At 51.4% G+C, this 14,567-nt stretch overlaps 6 protein-coding genes across 6 annotated transcripts; 4 read left to right on the top strand and 2 right to left on the bottom strand.

The window, feature by feature from the left end:
* Positions 1–328: 328 nt before the first annotated feature.
* On the top strand, positions 329–2,820 carry GUITHDRAFT_108075 (hypothetical protein; the record flags this gene model as incomplete). The annotated part of the gene is made up of 14 exons (XM_005832961.1): positions 329–401; positions 452–564; positions 633–770; positions 822–870; positions 921–1,086; positions 1,134–1,214; positions 1,266–1,339; positions 1,394–1,428; positions 1,478–1,673; positions 1,722–1,769; positions 1,814–2,011; positions 2,056–2,124; positions 2,602–2,668; positions 2,730–2,820. The coding sequence occupies 14 exons, from the start codon at positions 329–331 to the stop codon at positions 2,818–2,820; spliced, it is 1,398 nt and encodes a 465-aa protein (XP_005833018.1).
* Positions 2,821–3,272: 452 nt separating this feature from the next.
* Positions 3,273–4,975, top strand: GUITHDRAFT_108074 (hypothetical protein; the record flags this gene model as incomplete). Its single annotated transcript, XM_005832960.1, has 6 exons — positions 3,273–4,103; positions 4,228–4,382; positions 4,480–4,540; positions 4,591–4,636; positions 4,802–4,864; positions 4,920–4,975. The coding sequence occupies 6 exons, from the start codon at positions 3,273–3,275 to the stop codon at positions 4,973–4,975; spliced, it is 1,212 nt and encodes a 403-aa protein (XP_005833017.1).
* A 505-nt stretch (positions 4,976–5,480) lies between these two features.
* On the top strand, positions 5,481–6,851 carry GUITHDRAFT_108073 (hypothetical protein; the record flags this gene model as incomplete). Its single annotated transcript, XM_005832959.1, has 8 exons — positions 5,481–5,490; positions 5,587–5,758; positions 5,808–5,937; positions 5,989–6,144; positions 6,196–6,243; positions 6,354–6,448; positions 6,506–6,593; positions 6,777–6,851. 8 exons carry the CDS (start codon positions 5,481–5,483, stop codon positions 6,849–6,851), a joined length of 774 nt encoding a protein of 257 aa, XP_005833016.1.
* A 207-nt stretch (positions 6,852–7,058) lies between these two features.
* On the bottom strand, positions 7,059–7,680 carry GUITHDRAFT_138518 (hypothetical protein; the record flags this gene model as incomplete). The annotated part of the gene is made up of 4 exons (XM_005832958.1): positions 7,059–7,141; positions 7,191–7,253; positions 7,307–7,496; positions 7,549–7,680. 4 exons carry the CDS (start codon positions 7,678–7,680, stop codon positions 7,059–7,061), a joined length of 468 nt encoding a protein of 155 aa, XP_005833015.1.
* A 2,503-nt stretch (positions 7,681–10,183) lies between these two features.
* On the top strand, positions 10,184–13,066 carry GUITHDRAFT_108071 (hypothetical protein; the record flags this gene model as incomplete). The annotated part of the gene is made up of 14 exons (XM_005832957.1): positions 10,184–11,200; positions 11,251–11,314; positions 11,368–11,455; positions 11,658–11,739; positions 11,798–11,977; positions 12,037–12,126; positions 12,184–12,255; positions 12,305–12,365; positions 12,427–12,473; positions 12,520–12,579; positions 12,633–12,677; positions 12,735–12,810; positions 12,869–12,975; positions 13,019–13,066. The coding sequence occupies 14 exons, from the start codon at positions 10,184–10,186 to the stop codon at positions 13,064–13,066; spliced, it is 2,037 nt and encodes a 678-aa protein (XP_005833014.1).
* Positions 13,067–13,395: 329 nt separating this feature from the next.
* On the bottom strand, positions 13,396–14,244 carry GUITHDRAFT_163087 (hypothetical protein; the record flags this gene model as incomplete). The annotated part of the gene is made up of 1 exon (XM_005832956.1): positions 13,396–14,244. Exon 1 carries the CDS (start codon positions 14,221–14,223, stop codon positions 13,396–13,398), a length of 828 nt encoding a protein of 275 aa, XP_005833013.1. The 5' UTR covers positions 14,224–14,244.
* Between the last annotated feature and the right edge of the window lie 323 nt (positions 14,245–14,567).

The following is a 14,567-nucleotide window of genomic DNA, read 5'->3' as shown; positions in this document are numbered from 1 at the left end:
TTTCCCCGAGGCAGACTCGATCCGATCGACCGGGCTCATGGCCGGGAGACGGGGAGCAGGCGCAATGCTGCTGCTCCTGCTGCTCCTGCTGCTGCAGGAGGGAGATATGGAGGAGCACGGAGCTCGATTTTCCTTCTTTCCCCTCATCAGACTGATAAGACGAGCGCTGGGACAACCAGCATGCCTTGTCAACAGAATGGTGCAACTGCCTACGGAGCGGGGTAGTAGAACCAGTCCCAACCTGGGCAGGTTGCTGTCATGCGTGTCAAGAGGGATGCCTGCAGGTGCGAGACACAAGATACCTTGTCTGAGAGGAGGTTCGGGTCACATGTCGGATGAATCTGGTAACTTGGAGGGCCCGGATGCCTGCTCCAAGTCATCGGAAGTAGAGCTTGTGAGAGGTAATATCACTGATTACAGCTCTGCAGCCTGACCAACCTTCTGCAAAAAGGGATTTCCTCTCTAGAGGACAGTGACTCTGATAAAAAAGGCGGTGCTCGAAGGGCGGATTCAGGTCGAATGGACTCCCTCAGTAAGAGGCAGAAGAAGCCGACGCAGGAATGGGTGAGACTCGAACTCTGCTAGCCTTGTCCTCCTCCTGAGTAAGTGGTGTCTGATCATGTGTGTGGCAGAGAGACCTCTCTCCGGAAGGTCCTGAACAACTGTCTGCATATGAGGAGAACCTGGACGATGATTGGGAGCCCTTGAGCTCGTCAACCCTCAGTTCTGAGGACACTTTCAGCGATGAGTTGTTCTCCGCATCGTTTGAGGTACTCTCCCTCTCGTCTTACATGGAACTTGCCTGAATGAGATGATGATAGGATGCTCTGGGAGCTGTAGATCAAGAGTATAATGAAAGTTTGAACAATGGTATCGTCACATTGAGCCCTGCCCACAAGGTCACTTAACGTCAGTGTTAGGGACTTTCATGAAGCATCTTGGGAAGATCAACATCACCGAAGTCATTCTCTTCACTCTGTTCTTGCAAGGGCTTGTAATAACATCCTGCGATTTGCAGGGGCTCGATGACAATGACGAAGTTAAACAAAAGATCGAGCGTTCCGAGCTCGTTGCGTTTCTTGCCAAGTGTTCCCAACCCAACGGAGCTGCTTTCATGCTGACTTGAATTACAGGCATGGTGAAACTCGAGCATGGCTGAAAACTCTTCTCTTAAATGCAAGCACGCCACTCTCGCGTCTCTGGGATCTGTACAGGTCTTGAGAAGAAGATCTAGTCTGCAAGTTTCATGATGAAATGCGCTGTAGTTACTTCAACACTCTGGAAACCACACAGAAAGCAGACGCCAAATTACTGTCAGACGGCTTCAGCTACTCTGAAGGTGATCATTCAGTTAGACGAGAGCTGCCTATGACTTCTTGATTGTGTTCAAAAGTCAAGCAGAAGAAACCTTTCATCCAGAGCTCGTCTGTACGTACCCATTATGGCGCTGGAGCAATGCTGACGGGCTTGAGTTCAGTACCTCGGGCCCAAAAAGGATTACATGTTCACAGACGGGAAAGAAGGCCGGGGATACTACCAGCACGGGCTGTTAGAAGAGTACGTATCCGAGGAAAATTCGACAGATTTGTCTATCGTAGCCACCAGCGATCCGGATAAGCGCAAAAACTTCTTTGCCGTACACGATCCTGCAACCCTGAGGGAGGAAAGCGAAGGTGAGGGAGTGATAAAGTTGTATCCTCATCTCACTGGTGTTGGATCAGATGAAGCTGGTGACGAGCTGTCATTCAACGAAAGCTCAGTTGATCCAGGTTTGATCCCCTGCCTGAGGAAGTCTACATTGACCGCACGACAGAAATGAATGCTACTGCCTGGCGAGAGATGTACTCGAGGATCTACGCCTCAGCCTGGAATTCGGAAACCAAGAACAAGACAAACGAAGGCGACCCATCTGAACAAGAGAATGTTGAGAACGAGCAGCAACGGGAATCGGAGGTGGACGAGGACATGCTTGCTGTCAAGGACCTCTACAGGCTGGTACCTCCTCCAGAAGGTCATCCCCTGCCATCACTGTCTCGACTTGTGAACTTGGAACAGGATGGCAAGGACGCATCGAAGAAGTCACTGATAAAGACTTGAAAGATCTACCAAACATCTCGGAATTTGGTGAAGAGGTGAGTTGACTTGGCTTGCTGGCATGTCACGAACTGAGTGCTTGATAACGTCGAAAGCCTGTTTGGATGACTCCTGAGGAGATCGCTGTGGCCCATGGACAGGAACCGCCGAGGATTTTCACTGAGCTTCCCCGACAGCCTGTTCGTCGCTGACGATGAGGTTGTCTGGAGCTCTGAAACTTTGTCTTGGCAGATGATTTTCAACGGGAGCGAAATCATAGCTCAAACAAAGAGAGAGTTTTGCCCTTGCCGTTACGATCCTCTACCGTGCCTCACTTGCAAGTCAGGAAAGAGAGTAGGAGGCGGCTGCACTGACTGGAACTTTGGAACATGTAGAGGTTTGACAAGGCTCGTCAAGCATATCGAAGATATCGAGCCTACGAGGATTTCAAGGAAGGATTTCTTCAAGTTCTTTCCACGTGTGTCTGCCTCGGATTTCCCCTTGTTGGTCTGACGGGATTCATGACAGATGAAAGGGACAGGACGGAATGGCCTGCAGAGGAATGGGAAGATGTTGATCCGGACAAGATTGAGTGGTGACTTGAGCGAATACTTTTCAATCCATCCTAGTCTTCCATCTGACCCTGGACGTCTTAGGTACAATTACAATGTCAACCCGCAGGGCAACGCTAGCACTCTGGACGTGTACGATCGAGTCTATGAAAAGCTGCCGGATTCAAGTTCCTGAGATCTCAATCTTCACCTGAGTTGTCGCGGCCCGGAGCTCGCGGCGAACTCCCGGACTACGCTGGGTCAGTGACTTGGACTCATCAGAGTGAGGCAGAAAGCTGATGATGAGCGGTTCAGTGAAACTTGTTAAAAAGAGTCAACGGTTTGTCAAAGTGACGCCTCTCCCTCAACTCACTGACAGTAGAGAGAAAGTGTGTGTGACAAGAGGGAGAGAGCGAGACAGAGAGACAGAGACAGAGACAGAGACAGAGACAGACAGACAGACAGACAGACAGACAGACAGACAGACAGACAGACAGACAGACAGACAGACAGACAGACAGACAGACAGACAGACAGACAGACAGACAGACAGAGAGCCGTCCCTCTGAGTGCGAGAGTGAGAGTGGTACATGTGTGCATGACCAACCCTGCGTGTCCAGTAGAGCCAAGTGACGTGTCGCCCATGGCATGAGTGCGAGCGAGACAGAGTCTCAAGGGACAGATCACCGTGCGCATGCGAGGGAGTTGAAGCATGAGATCGAAAGCTTTCATCGGTTTGCAAGGGAATTCGAGAGGGGTGACTACAGAGCTGTAGTCACCTTGGAAAAAGATGTGACTCGGTTCGCCAAGCGAAGTAAAGGTATTGATGACAAGGCCGTTCACAACATATACCGATGTCTCGGTATCGCGTTCTTCGAGGAGAAGATGTACAATCAATCTATAAGATATCTGAAGAAATTTCTTGAATTCGCCAAGAGTGATTACAACTGGAATGGCATCATCGACACTCATAAGGTACTTGCAAGGGCATATCAACTTCTGGACAAGACAGACAAGGCGATCAAGCATTATCAGTCTCTTGTCAAGGCTTACCAGGCTACCAGCAGATTCTCTGAGATCGCAGGCGTGTCGACAGAGTTGGCACTTTTGTATTCGTCCAAGGGAAAGTATGCAAATGCCAAGAAGATTTTGTTGAACCATCACGAGGCCGATCCTTCAGTCTCACAAGAGCCTCCGAATGATCCTTTGCCCTCGTGGGGAGAGCTCGACACGGATTCTGTCGTGGACGAGTTTGCTCGTCTTGCCCTTGAGCTTGAAGGTAATCAGTTTCGTTACTTTTCTCCTTCACCTTTGAAGATACCTCTCCACGAAAACACAGGAATACAGCAAGGTGCAAAAGAAGAACACGGGTTGAGTTCGAAACCTGCAGAGAAGACTTTTGTGCGCAACATCGAGTTACCTGACTTCGTGGTTGAAGACGACGTGCTGAATTCCAAGTATGAAGAATTTATATCAAAGGTGACGAATATCTCGAGAGACGTGTGATTGAAATTTCTTGGGAACAAAGCTTCCTGTTCCTCCTCCAGAAATTCTTCAGGTGAAATCATGCTCGGCATAAATCAATGAATGATGCGCTGTTCAGATGTATGAAAACGCGCAAAACGAATCCAAGAAATACTCCATGATTAGATTTCCGCTCGTTCCGAAGATCATCATGTCTGGCGGGGTCCCTCGAAGTTCTCAACCTCACTCTAACTTCGCGGAATTCCTCGGGGAGAACCCGAACCGCTTCCGGAGGTACCGAACTCTGCTCAGGAGCATGCTGCATTCGGAGAATGAAGAGAAGCGGCAACGCGATAGCAGGGTGCAAGTAACTCGACATGACACTCATCAGGACTCGAGAGCAAAGGTGCATGAAGCTCGGCTGCTCAGGAGGAGTGATGTCGGCGAAAGAGGTCTTGCCTTCCAGTATGATGGGAACTTTGATCGATGTCGTCCATTGCAGACTCGAACTTTGAAAAGGTTCAAGTTCTTTCGCGTGCAGCTCAAAGGTCTGGAAGCATCACGTCTGAGCGCTTTGCTTCCTTGTGACTGCTGTTGTGTGTTGCAGGGATAGAAATCTTGGCCCATCGCGGCACTTGCACAGAGATGTGAAGAATGATTTGATGCTTGTGGATCGCTGATCCGAGTGAAAGTTGACTTTTGACTCCTTTCAGATTCAGATCATTTGTGTGACATGCGGGAAAGCAACAGTGTCATCAGGAGCGTTCTGTCGAAAGGTATGGCAGTGAGATGATTTGCCGAATCAGATGCTGCAATGGCTCGCTACCGCAGGCTTGTCTCGAACTTGTGACTTGAACGGAGGCTACTTGATGCCTGGCTCTGACTAACTCTGACCGTTTGTTGCTGTCAGTGCCCGGCATGTTTGGGATGGCAACCTTGAAGAGACTCAGGCTTCCGAGTCACCGTCGGTTCCTAGCCGGGCATCGCGGCGCGGTGCGAGGACTCAGCGGCCCGCGGCCCGGCGGGTCAGTCACGGTGCCACGGTAGCCGTGACCGTAACTTAAGTTAGTGGATAACTTAAACGTGACTTGCGGCTCAGTGGCGAAATACAAGTTCCGAGCCGTACGGTACGGTCACGGTCCGGGCCCGGGGTGCAGGCCGGGCGTCAGGCCGGGCGTCAGGCCGGGCGTCAGGCCGGGCGTCAGGCCGGGCGGCACTGCCGCAGAGCGCCCCGGCGGCGGCGGCGGCGGCGGCGGCGGCGCCGACGAGTCACTGAGGCCGGGCCTCAGGGCCGGGCCGGCCCCAAGGGGGACCGTACGGTACCTCACATCATGATTCGGCCGAGCTATGGTTATGTTCCGTTGCGCTACCGTTACAGGTAGCCATCAGCGAATGGTCGCGGGTGAGGGGAGGAGCTTGCTTGGAGGAGAGCAAGGAGAGGAAGAGAGAGGCAGGATGGTTAGGAGGAGAACGACCTCTCTCGTTGTGTCAACTTCAGCCCTTGCCATGGCGTCGGCTGCCCTAATCCTTCTTGTCTGGGGCGGTCGCACACAATCGGCGCGCTCTCTTGAGGAAGAGGAGGACGGGGACAAGGTGAAGGTTCGAGTGGTTGAGACGCCCTATCCTGGTCCTGGAGCAGGTTATTATCCTTATCCTGGCATGGCACCAATGTAATATGATCGATCTTCGAAGTTGATGGGTTGCTCACCGCCATTACAGGCCAAGGCCGTCGACTGTGATTGCATCCTATCCTAAGCCTGAAAAGGTTCTTCTCCCCGAGTCTGTCGCTCTCAACACTTATTCTAACTATCCGTATGGACCACTTCCTTCCTCGACTGTGCAGCCCCTGGTATGTCAGCTGTCTGTCCTCTTGAGTCTTTGATGACTCAATGGCTGGCAGGTCCCTCAGCCTCCCCCCAACATGCCTCCGTTTACACCTTGGGGCATGATGCAGCCCTCCATGACACAGATCAAGATCGGCAAGTCTGAAGGAGATGATGAGGGAGAGATTACCGTCAACGTCCCTCAACAGCCTGACTGGGTTAACTTCCCCGCGGTAAGAAACGATGTGCAGGCGCAGATGAGCGGTTGACGAGTGAACATTCAGGTGCAGTTGGATCCTGACTCAGCCCCTTTTGGTTCAACTCCAAATACTGTAGACGCATTCAAGTTGTACACAGAAAGCATCAAGCCAGGAACTACTTTCATGCCGCAGGCATAATGATCTTACACGGATTCGCTTCGCTGTGCTGACGAGGGCAACAGGTGAACTACACGTTCATGAGGAACTATCCCATCATGCCACAAATTCCTCCTCCGGTTGACCTCTTCACTGGGAGTGGGCCGAACAACGAGCCTCCGTAAGTGCTTGTTGACTTGTGTCGTGTTAGTTGATCTCCATGTAGCTATCACATCAGAGCCAGTGTCGTTGGGATGACTCCTTTGTCCTCCAAACCGCTCAAGATTACTGGAGAGCCTGATGACAAGAGTGCAAGGAAGAAACAGGTTCGGCTGAGAATTGCTTCCACCGGTTGTCCTGAAAGTTCGTCCGTGCAGCTTCAACTGCAGCAGCTTTTTCAGGCTGCAAGACCCCATAATAGGAGGGATGTGAGCCGAACGGTGAGTGAGAACGAGTTAGAACGTTTGCTTCCCTTGGAGATATTCTTGCTCATTTCCTTCCCCTTGCAGAAGAGGATGCTCAGACAGATGCAGCAACTTGAGCGATACGCCAACGGCTTGCAGAGTTCGATGAGTCGAAAGTAAGCTAGACAACTGTACTTGTCCCTGAAAGGGCAACTGTGGCAATTTATAGACATTTATTGATTCCGTGTAATAAATTCGATCTGTGTAATGTGTTGCTGAACATGTTGTTTTGTTGATCCTGAATTCATGTGAAGCTTGCGCATGCTACACTCTGCTAGCGGGAGCACCAACCAGCTGCATTGGATTACAACAAACGTTGAGTATCAATCAGTCATGCGGCAATTTCAAACGCCTGTTGACTGTCCGCTTGCGCTCCATAGTGACATGATATGGACGATCAAATCTTCCGCCTGCGACCTCGCGTTCAAACTCGATGAGACTCGGAAGAGCAGAACTCACGAGAGAAGAACTTGAGATGCACAGAACTCCCCGGACGCCCCAAGATCAACGAAGAGATTTCTCCTGCTTCAAGGTCACAGTCTGCAAGCAATGAAGCAACTAGAATACAGCATTACCCGCTGTCTTCCCCTGCACGTCAACTCCATCAATCTCTACAAGAACGTCGCCGATGTGGATGGACTTGCACTGATCGGCTGGCCCGTCCGGGCTCAGCCCGTTGACACATAGGCCGATGCCATCTGGCCCCTTGCCATCTGTGCCTGCATCGAAGATGATGCCGACACCAACGTTGTCGCGGGGAGAGTGCTGGTGGGAAGGTGTCAACAACCCAAGGGGAGGAGAGCAAGCTCGGCAGAACCATCTGAAGGTCTTGTATCCTCGGAGAATCCTGCAAGTTCGATAATCTTGGTGAATGGGATCCTATGGCGCTGAACTCTGGTTGATGCTTCGTTTCCTTGCGCTGGAAATCATGCTTTCCTCGCTGATACATGTCTACTGCAATTCCCCTTCGCATCTTCTCAGAGAGCTGTCCGCGGTCGCCGAGATGCCTGCCTTCCTGCAAATGATAAACGTCAAGAGTTGTCGAAATGAACTTGATATGCACTCCAGAACAACAGAGGCATGTGAAAGCTCGCCACACCACCAACACAAGTAGAAATCAAGAACACTCATGTGAATTTGAACCCATTGCAAGATCAGGATCGGCTCGTTGTCACCTCATCGTTGTTTCTTCTGTTCGAGCAACACTCCATCAGCGGTCCAAATAGCGACATGTTTGCACTCTCTCCTTCTTTTTTCTGCATCTAGAATGGTATATATGTCGAGCTTCTTGCCTGAAATTGAAATGAGCTTCACTTGCGCAGTGTTCACTATGTACAACAGGACGGTTGAAGGAAGTCAGGTATGATGTGTTAGTTATTTCACTTGCAAGTTGATAAGTTAGATTACACCCTCCCTGCAACAAAATCGAGATGGGGACAGAAGTAGTAAGATGGTTATCTATTCAGTTCAATGTCACGAGTAAGGAATCTTAACGGACATTCACAGTGTCTTATTAGGGATGTTGTTCATAGAAAGGTTGTATGCCAGGGATATCGGAGTGGCCGAGACTTGAAATGGTGCCAAGTTCAATTTCTCAGCTATGATCGAGCAATCGACTCACTGTCAACCGGACTTGCCCTTGAAGTTGACAAGCAAGGTGATCGGAGATCGAACCTGAAACACCAGGCAGATTTCAACAACAATGACCGTGACAGGAACAAGCAGCCTCGGAGTTCAAGGAGACGCCGGGTCATGGCGCCGCCAGCTCAGCCTCGTCACTGGCATCTGCTGCCGCGCCCGGCTCTCACGCCGCATTCGGGCCAACTTGGTTCCTCACCAGCCGCCCCTTCGGGATAAGCTCTATCCGCAGCTGTCAGTAGTATCCGGACGTTAGACGGATCTACTTGCCAAGTAGTAGAGCCTACCAGGGACTCAGTACGGTAGGCTCTTTTACTGAGTCCCTGGTAGGCTCGGCCACTCCGAGCTCAGCCGCGCGGCGGCGTCCGGTCGCCGCTGTCCGAGCGGCGGCGAATCACTGAGTCAGACCGGACCGACGGCCCCGGGCGGCCCCGCCTGGGGTCTACTAGTGACTAGGCTTCCGAGCCTCCGAGTGTGGCCACCGCGGGCCGCAACGCCGACCTGGTGACCGTTACCGGGCGGCCAGTACGCCGGGTACGGTACGAATGAGTCCGATCGGCCCTCGGAGCCGGGACACACCGAACGGTACGGTCCGACTGACAGTGACCGGGAGCCCGGTGAGTCACTGCCCGGCCTGTAACTTGAACTCTTACTGTCCCTGCCCTCAGAGTGTAGTTTCGGAGTCACGAAAAGGGTTTGGCAAGTTGAGTACCGTCACGGGCGGTTGCCGCGGCGTGGCATTCCGGGCCGAGTTCCTTTAGAAAGATCATCGTGACTGAAGATCAGCACGACAATCTCACAGAGTCACTGGGCGAGAACTTCCGGAAGAGAAAAGGCAAAATCCACTGCCATCACTAAGTTAAAACAACGCGCAGGGACAGGCTTCGGGGAACTTGACCGTACGTCTTGCAAGTTGGGCCGCGGGCCAAGTTTGCCGACTGACGGTCCCGCGATCCGCCAGCCACCGTGAACAGAAAGGCAACCGTGCCGTTACATTTCATGCCAAATCAAAAATCCCGGGCCACCAGTTCAGTTGACGAGATGACCCCACCCCCAAGGGTCCGGGTCTCTCAGTGACTCATACTACCCACCCCAACTTTACTCGAGTCGCATATCGTATCATCATGGTGCTAGTGGTTGCCACCGGGTGACCCCCCTTTCTTTACTCGAAGTCCTTTTTATTCCGAGGCATATCCCCCACCCACCCCCCTGGTCAAACTCTGCCTCAAAGGTTCAGGAGTGCTCACTGTCCACACCATCCTCCGAGACCACCCCTCCTAAAGCCCAACCACCCGGTGACCCACCATCTAGCTTCCAATGCCTACCGTGGCACCGTCTTTTATCAAGTCCGAGGCAAATGGACCCCTCCCCTTCAGATTACTGACCTACCCTCCACCCCAATCCACACACCACCCTTTTCAAAGATGAGCACTACCCTACCCCCACTTGTATTGCCAAGTTACCTCTGCCACCCTCTCGCCCTCATCATTCAGCCGCTCAGCCGCTCTGGCGACATTTCCCTCTGCTATTCCCCCCGCCCATTCCTCTGCTGTTCCTCTCCCGAACCTTCCTGCTGCTCTTCTGAGTGCCCTACATCTCTTGTCTGTCCCATCCCCAGTCTCGACCCAGCTTGTTGCTCCTCACTCAGCCTTTACAGCTTCGACCTCCACGGAGCTAGACTTTTACCTTCTTGCTATCACAAGAATACTGAAGAGGTCAAGCTGTCCGTTTCAACCTACAGAGCAAAATCCCGTCAAGATATTACCAGGAGGATAAAATTTTGTTGTCATATCTGACACTTCTCGCCTCTTGAAATGTCATATCTGCGCTATGATTCTTACTATGGCGCTTCTCGCCCCCAAGCGCCCACACCCATCGGGGGCGTTAGCCCTCCAGAAGAGCGGTACCAATCGTATCAAATGCAATACCAGGTGCAGCCTCAGCCAGAGCCAACGCAGTTTCAAGCATTTCAGTATCAGCCGCAGGTCAGACAGTTCACATCGCCTTCATACATGCAACCACAGCCAGTTCAGCAGGTTCCGAGGAGCCAGTCCTACGGATACGATAGGATGGCCTCATATCAGACAGGCAACTATGCTTATGACCGTCAGGTCCCTGTATCGCAAATGCCCGTCGCTCCAGCTGCACAACCTGGGCAGCCTCCCGTGAACGTTCAATCCTCGTATGTCCGAAAGGATGAAAGTGCCTTGTCATTTGAGCGCCCTAATGTTCTTCTACCTCAACCTACCATACATATGAATCAGCCCTCCTTCGTTCAACAGCCTCGCAACGATGATTTGTACAGTTCCCAGGATCGAAGAGCTGCTCAGGAATCTGGTTCATACAGACTTGTGTCAAGGGATGAAGGTTATCGTCAAAGCGACCCAGTTCAACAACCCAGCGATCGTTCCAACCTGTTTAGTCCCTCTGGAGTACATGATCGCATCAGTACCTTTTCCCCTTCCGGAGACAATAGAAATAATGGCATGACAACCCCAGTCCAGAATGAAATCCACAACGACGACCGAGCAGCGGCTCTGCGTCAGTACGATCGTCAACGAGAATATGCACAGTCCGATTTGTTGGGAAGAAGACCAAGCGAAGATAAGAAACAGTCAATCTATAATCGGCCAATCAATTCTGCACCTTCTCCTGCCCATGAGCGTCATCATGAAATCAACCGGATGGCCAATGCGACACCCACCAACGTGATTCCACCCAGTGCGTCACCACTTCCTACCTCCGCTTCGAACTCAACAGGATTAGTGGGGATCGGCATTGTTTTTCAACAGAAGAACGATGGAAGAATGTACATCAAGTCTCTCATTGAGGTAAATCTTTAAAGAACTCAGCAAGTTGCTTAGAACTGTGATACATATAGGGTGAAGCTGCCTCTCTCGCTGAACCACGTCCGTTGGAGGGCGATTGCATTATTGGAGTAGATGGTAAGTATCTGCTTGCACACATGCACTTGCGCACTGAATAATTCTTGCCATAGATAATCCAGTAGAATTTGGATGTGATTTAGCCAAGCTTAGAACATTCATCATTGGCAGACCTTCAACAGCTGTCATTCTTCGATTGAGGTGAGTCCATGCCAGAAGAAAACTTTCTGCACGTTTCCATACTTGATATGCTCTATGCCAACAAGTGTTCAAAATTGTGGTTCAGTAAGAACGAATTCAAATTTCTGTTGCAACTGTCAGTTTTTTCAAAGTCCTTGATGCTTTCAACTATTTTTGCATTAGAAAATACGGCAGGACATGCCTGTTGAATGTTTCTTTACAGACGAAGCCCAGACCTCGAATATCAGACGATTATCATCCGTGGGAATAGATCAGCAAGTGTTGCGCGAAATCCTACTTTTGTGGTATACATCTGGACTAGGTTTTGGAACATGTTTTTCAATGACATGCCAATGTCTGCAGCCACAAAGCATAAGCAAGGCACCTGTGCAAATTGTGGAGCCAGTTGCTCAACAGATGGCTAGACCCTCTAGGACACCCTCTGAGGGATCCCGATATGAGATCAACTCGACTCCTGACTCAAGCCTCAATGTCGCGAATGCTGATAACCAATCGCTGTATGGCTCCAACTCGGGAATCAAGGTAACCTGCATTGGCGTTTCACTGTACACATTTTGTGTTTTTAATGTTTGGTGTACTAGGCTAGATCTGGCATTCGTCCTGATGAAGATCCTGTTGAACGTGCAAGGCAAGATCTAGCGAGAGCTCGTGCCCGGCAAGCCGAAATTCAGGTTTCCCTCTTTCGCGCTTCCAAACACCATCCCTGACGGTCTGAGCTTGATGTCCAGGCACAAGCAAGCATGTATACTGCTGGCACTTCTGGACTTTACGGCAGCAGGGAGAGAGCAGAAGAATCGAGTGTATGGAAATTTTTATTTCAAGGTCCCATCGTATCTTAGATGTTTGCAGTCATACGGCATTGCCAACCGCGGGATTTCCATTGCAGCATCTCGGAATTATCCGGTGCCTGGTGAGATTCCTTGCCTGGTTTGCTCTTGCTTGCTCTTTTGGAACTGAACAATGCAACACAGAGGCCTCCACACGTAGTCGTAGCGCGGACCCACCAGCACGGCGAGGGGTAGAATACACGTCGAATGCGGGCTCCTCCTTGACTTCTCCTGCAGAGTGACGAGGCATCCCGCCGCCCAGCTTCCAGTCTCGCAACCGCCATGCAACGACTTCAGGTTTTATTGCTGTACTCTTTGTCATCAGTTCCCGTTCACATTCCCACTTTTAGGCTGAGCTGGACGATAGCCGTCCTCGTTACGTTCCCAAATCCAATGTAAGCTCTCTCACTTGCTCTCCACGCAGGAAATAGTCTTGTGATGCAAAGATGCAGTTGGCTGCGATGCCCGAAGGAGGTTCCTTGTACAACAGTCGTGATGGATCTGCTCCAGCTGAGCAGCCTGTACGAGGTAGCACTTGGAACACGAGAGGATCAGTCAATTCGCCACCTGACTTGAATCAAAGCAGATCTAGGAATGCAGCGATCTTACGACCGGGGAGGCATGGCGGCTAAATATGGCAATCAAGGGGGATACACTGCTGGGATGGCAAGACCAAATGCTTTCTCGCCCACGGTAAGAACATAGACGTACTGTTGGAGCTAACGGCGGCTCCCAGTACTCGCAAGATATTTATGGCTCTGCTGGCTCGCGATACGGCCGTTGAGCATTTCAAGTGCCAAAGGACATGGAACAGATAATGTTTTGATGGTGGTGGACGGGGAAAAGATCTTGATCATAAAGCTGTGAAGGATTAGATCTTAGCCTGTTTGTTCATACACAGTCGACGATCATTGCGGAGAGCAGGAAGATTCTTTAGCACAGGTCAATGAGGAAATTCCATTCAGGCTTCCAATGAAGCAAACATGTGCAAAAAAATTTATTTGTTGAAACCTGCAGCTTTGTTTTGAGAGTTGAGCTAACAGCATGTGAAACTCTTCTCCCACAGGTACAACGATCTTCCTTCTTCCTGTCGTCAGCTAGTGACCTCTGCCTCTACAAATTCGACACGCGCTGGACCCACCCCATTACCAAAGTTGCCACCCTCTCAGCTGCGAGCTTCGTGAAGTGCAAGGTCTCTTCGTGAGTAATGTGCTGGTCGGTCATCCCTGCCGCATAGTTCACCACCACAGAGATGGCACATACTCGGAGGTCGCAATGGCGAGCAAGGATAACTTCCCCGACGGTTGACATCCCTACCACATCTCCTCCTAGTACTCTGTACGCCTTGATCTCAGCAGGCGTCTCGAACGAGGGCCCTGACGTCCCCACGTACACGCCCTCGTGCACCTTTACGTCCTTGTCCTTTGCAATGTCCAGGAGGATCGACCGAAGCTCCGGGTCGTACGCATTGTACAGGCTGGGGAAGCGAGGCCCCATACCATCACTGTTCGGCCCTATCAACGGGTTTGCTCCGCTAAAATTCATGTGATCTGTCAGCGCCACAAGCGCACCCGGCCCCATCTCCTCCCTGAGCGATCCCGATGCATTGGTGATCATGAGGTACTTGGCGCCAAGGAGCTTCACGGTGTACACGGGGACAACCATTGACCTAGGATTTCCCTCATAATAGTGTACCCTTCCCTTCAATCCAACAATCGGTACTCCCGCAAGATGCCCGAGGATCAGTTGTCCAGCATGGCCTTGCACTGTGCTCACTGGGAAACCCGGGATATCAGAGTAGTTGATGACCTTCACAGGCTTGATAGCATCTGCTACATCTCCGCATCCTGAACCAAGTGTGATCGCGATCACGGGCGTAAAGGCCTCTGTCAGGCTCGCGCGGATCGCCGCCGCCGCCGCTCCTGCTGCCTCCTCTGCCATGGTGAAGAAGCCTGATCCTCTAGATGGTACGGGGTAGCTTTGGTCATTCCAGGGGGTAGGGGTATATTACCCCATTTCAACCGCCTGATCTAAGGTGGGGTGGTATTCGGGGTAAGAGGGGGTAAGGGGTACTTTAGTTTGTTTTATGAAAGAGGGTGCAACAAACCCGAGGGGGGTAGTTCAGTTATTGCGGTGGGTAAGAGGAACATAGATACGGGTAGGGGTGTGTGGGGTAGGGGATATTCACGGGGTCCAAAACCTGAATTGAAGGGGTAGTTGGTCACACCATGGGGTACGGGGGTACACGACCCAGTCAACACAGAACAGTACCACCCCCTCCAAAA

The sequence above is a fragment of the Guillardia theta genome, assembly GCF_000315625.1.
Source record: "Guillardia theta CCMP2712 unplaced genomic scaffold GUITHscaffold_32, whole genome shotgun sequence".
NCBI lineage: Eukaryota > Cryptophyceae > Pyrenomonadales > Geminigeraceae > Guillardia > Guillardia theta.
Note: the sequence above shows the minus strand (reverse complement) of the source record. Positions and strands in the feature narration are given on the sequence as shown.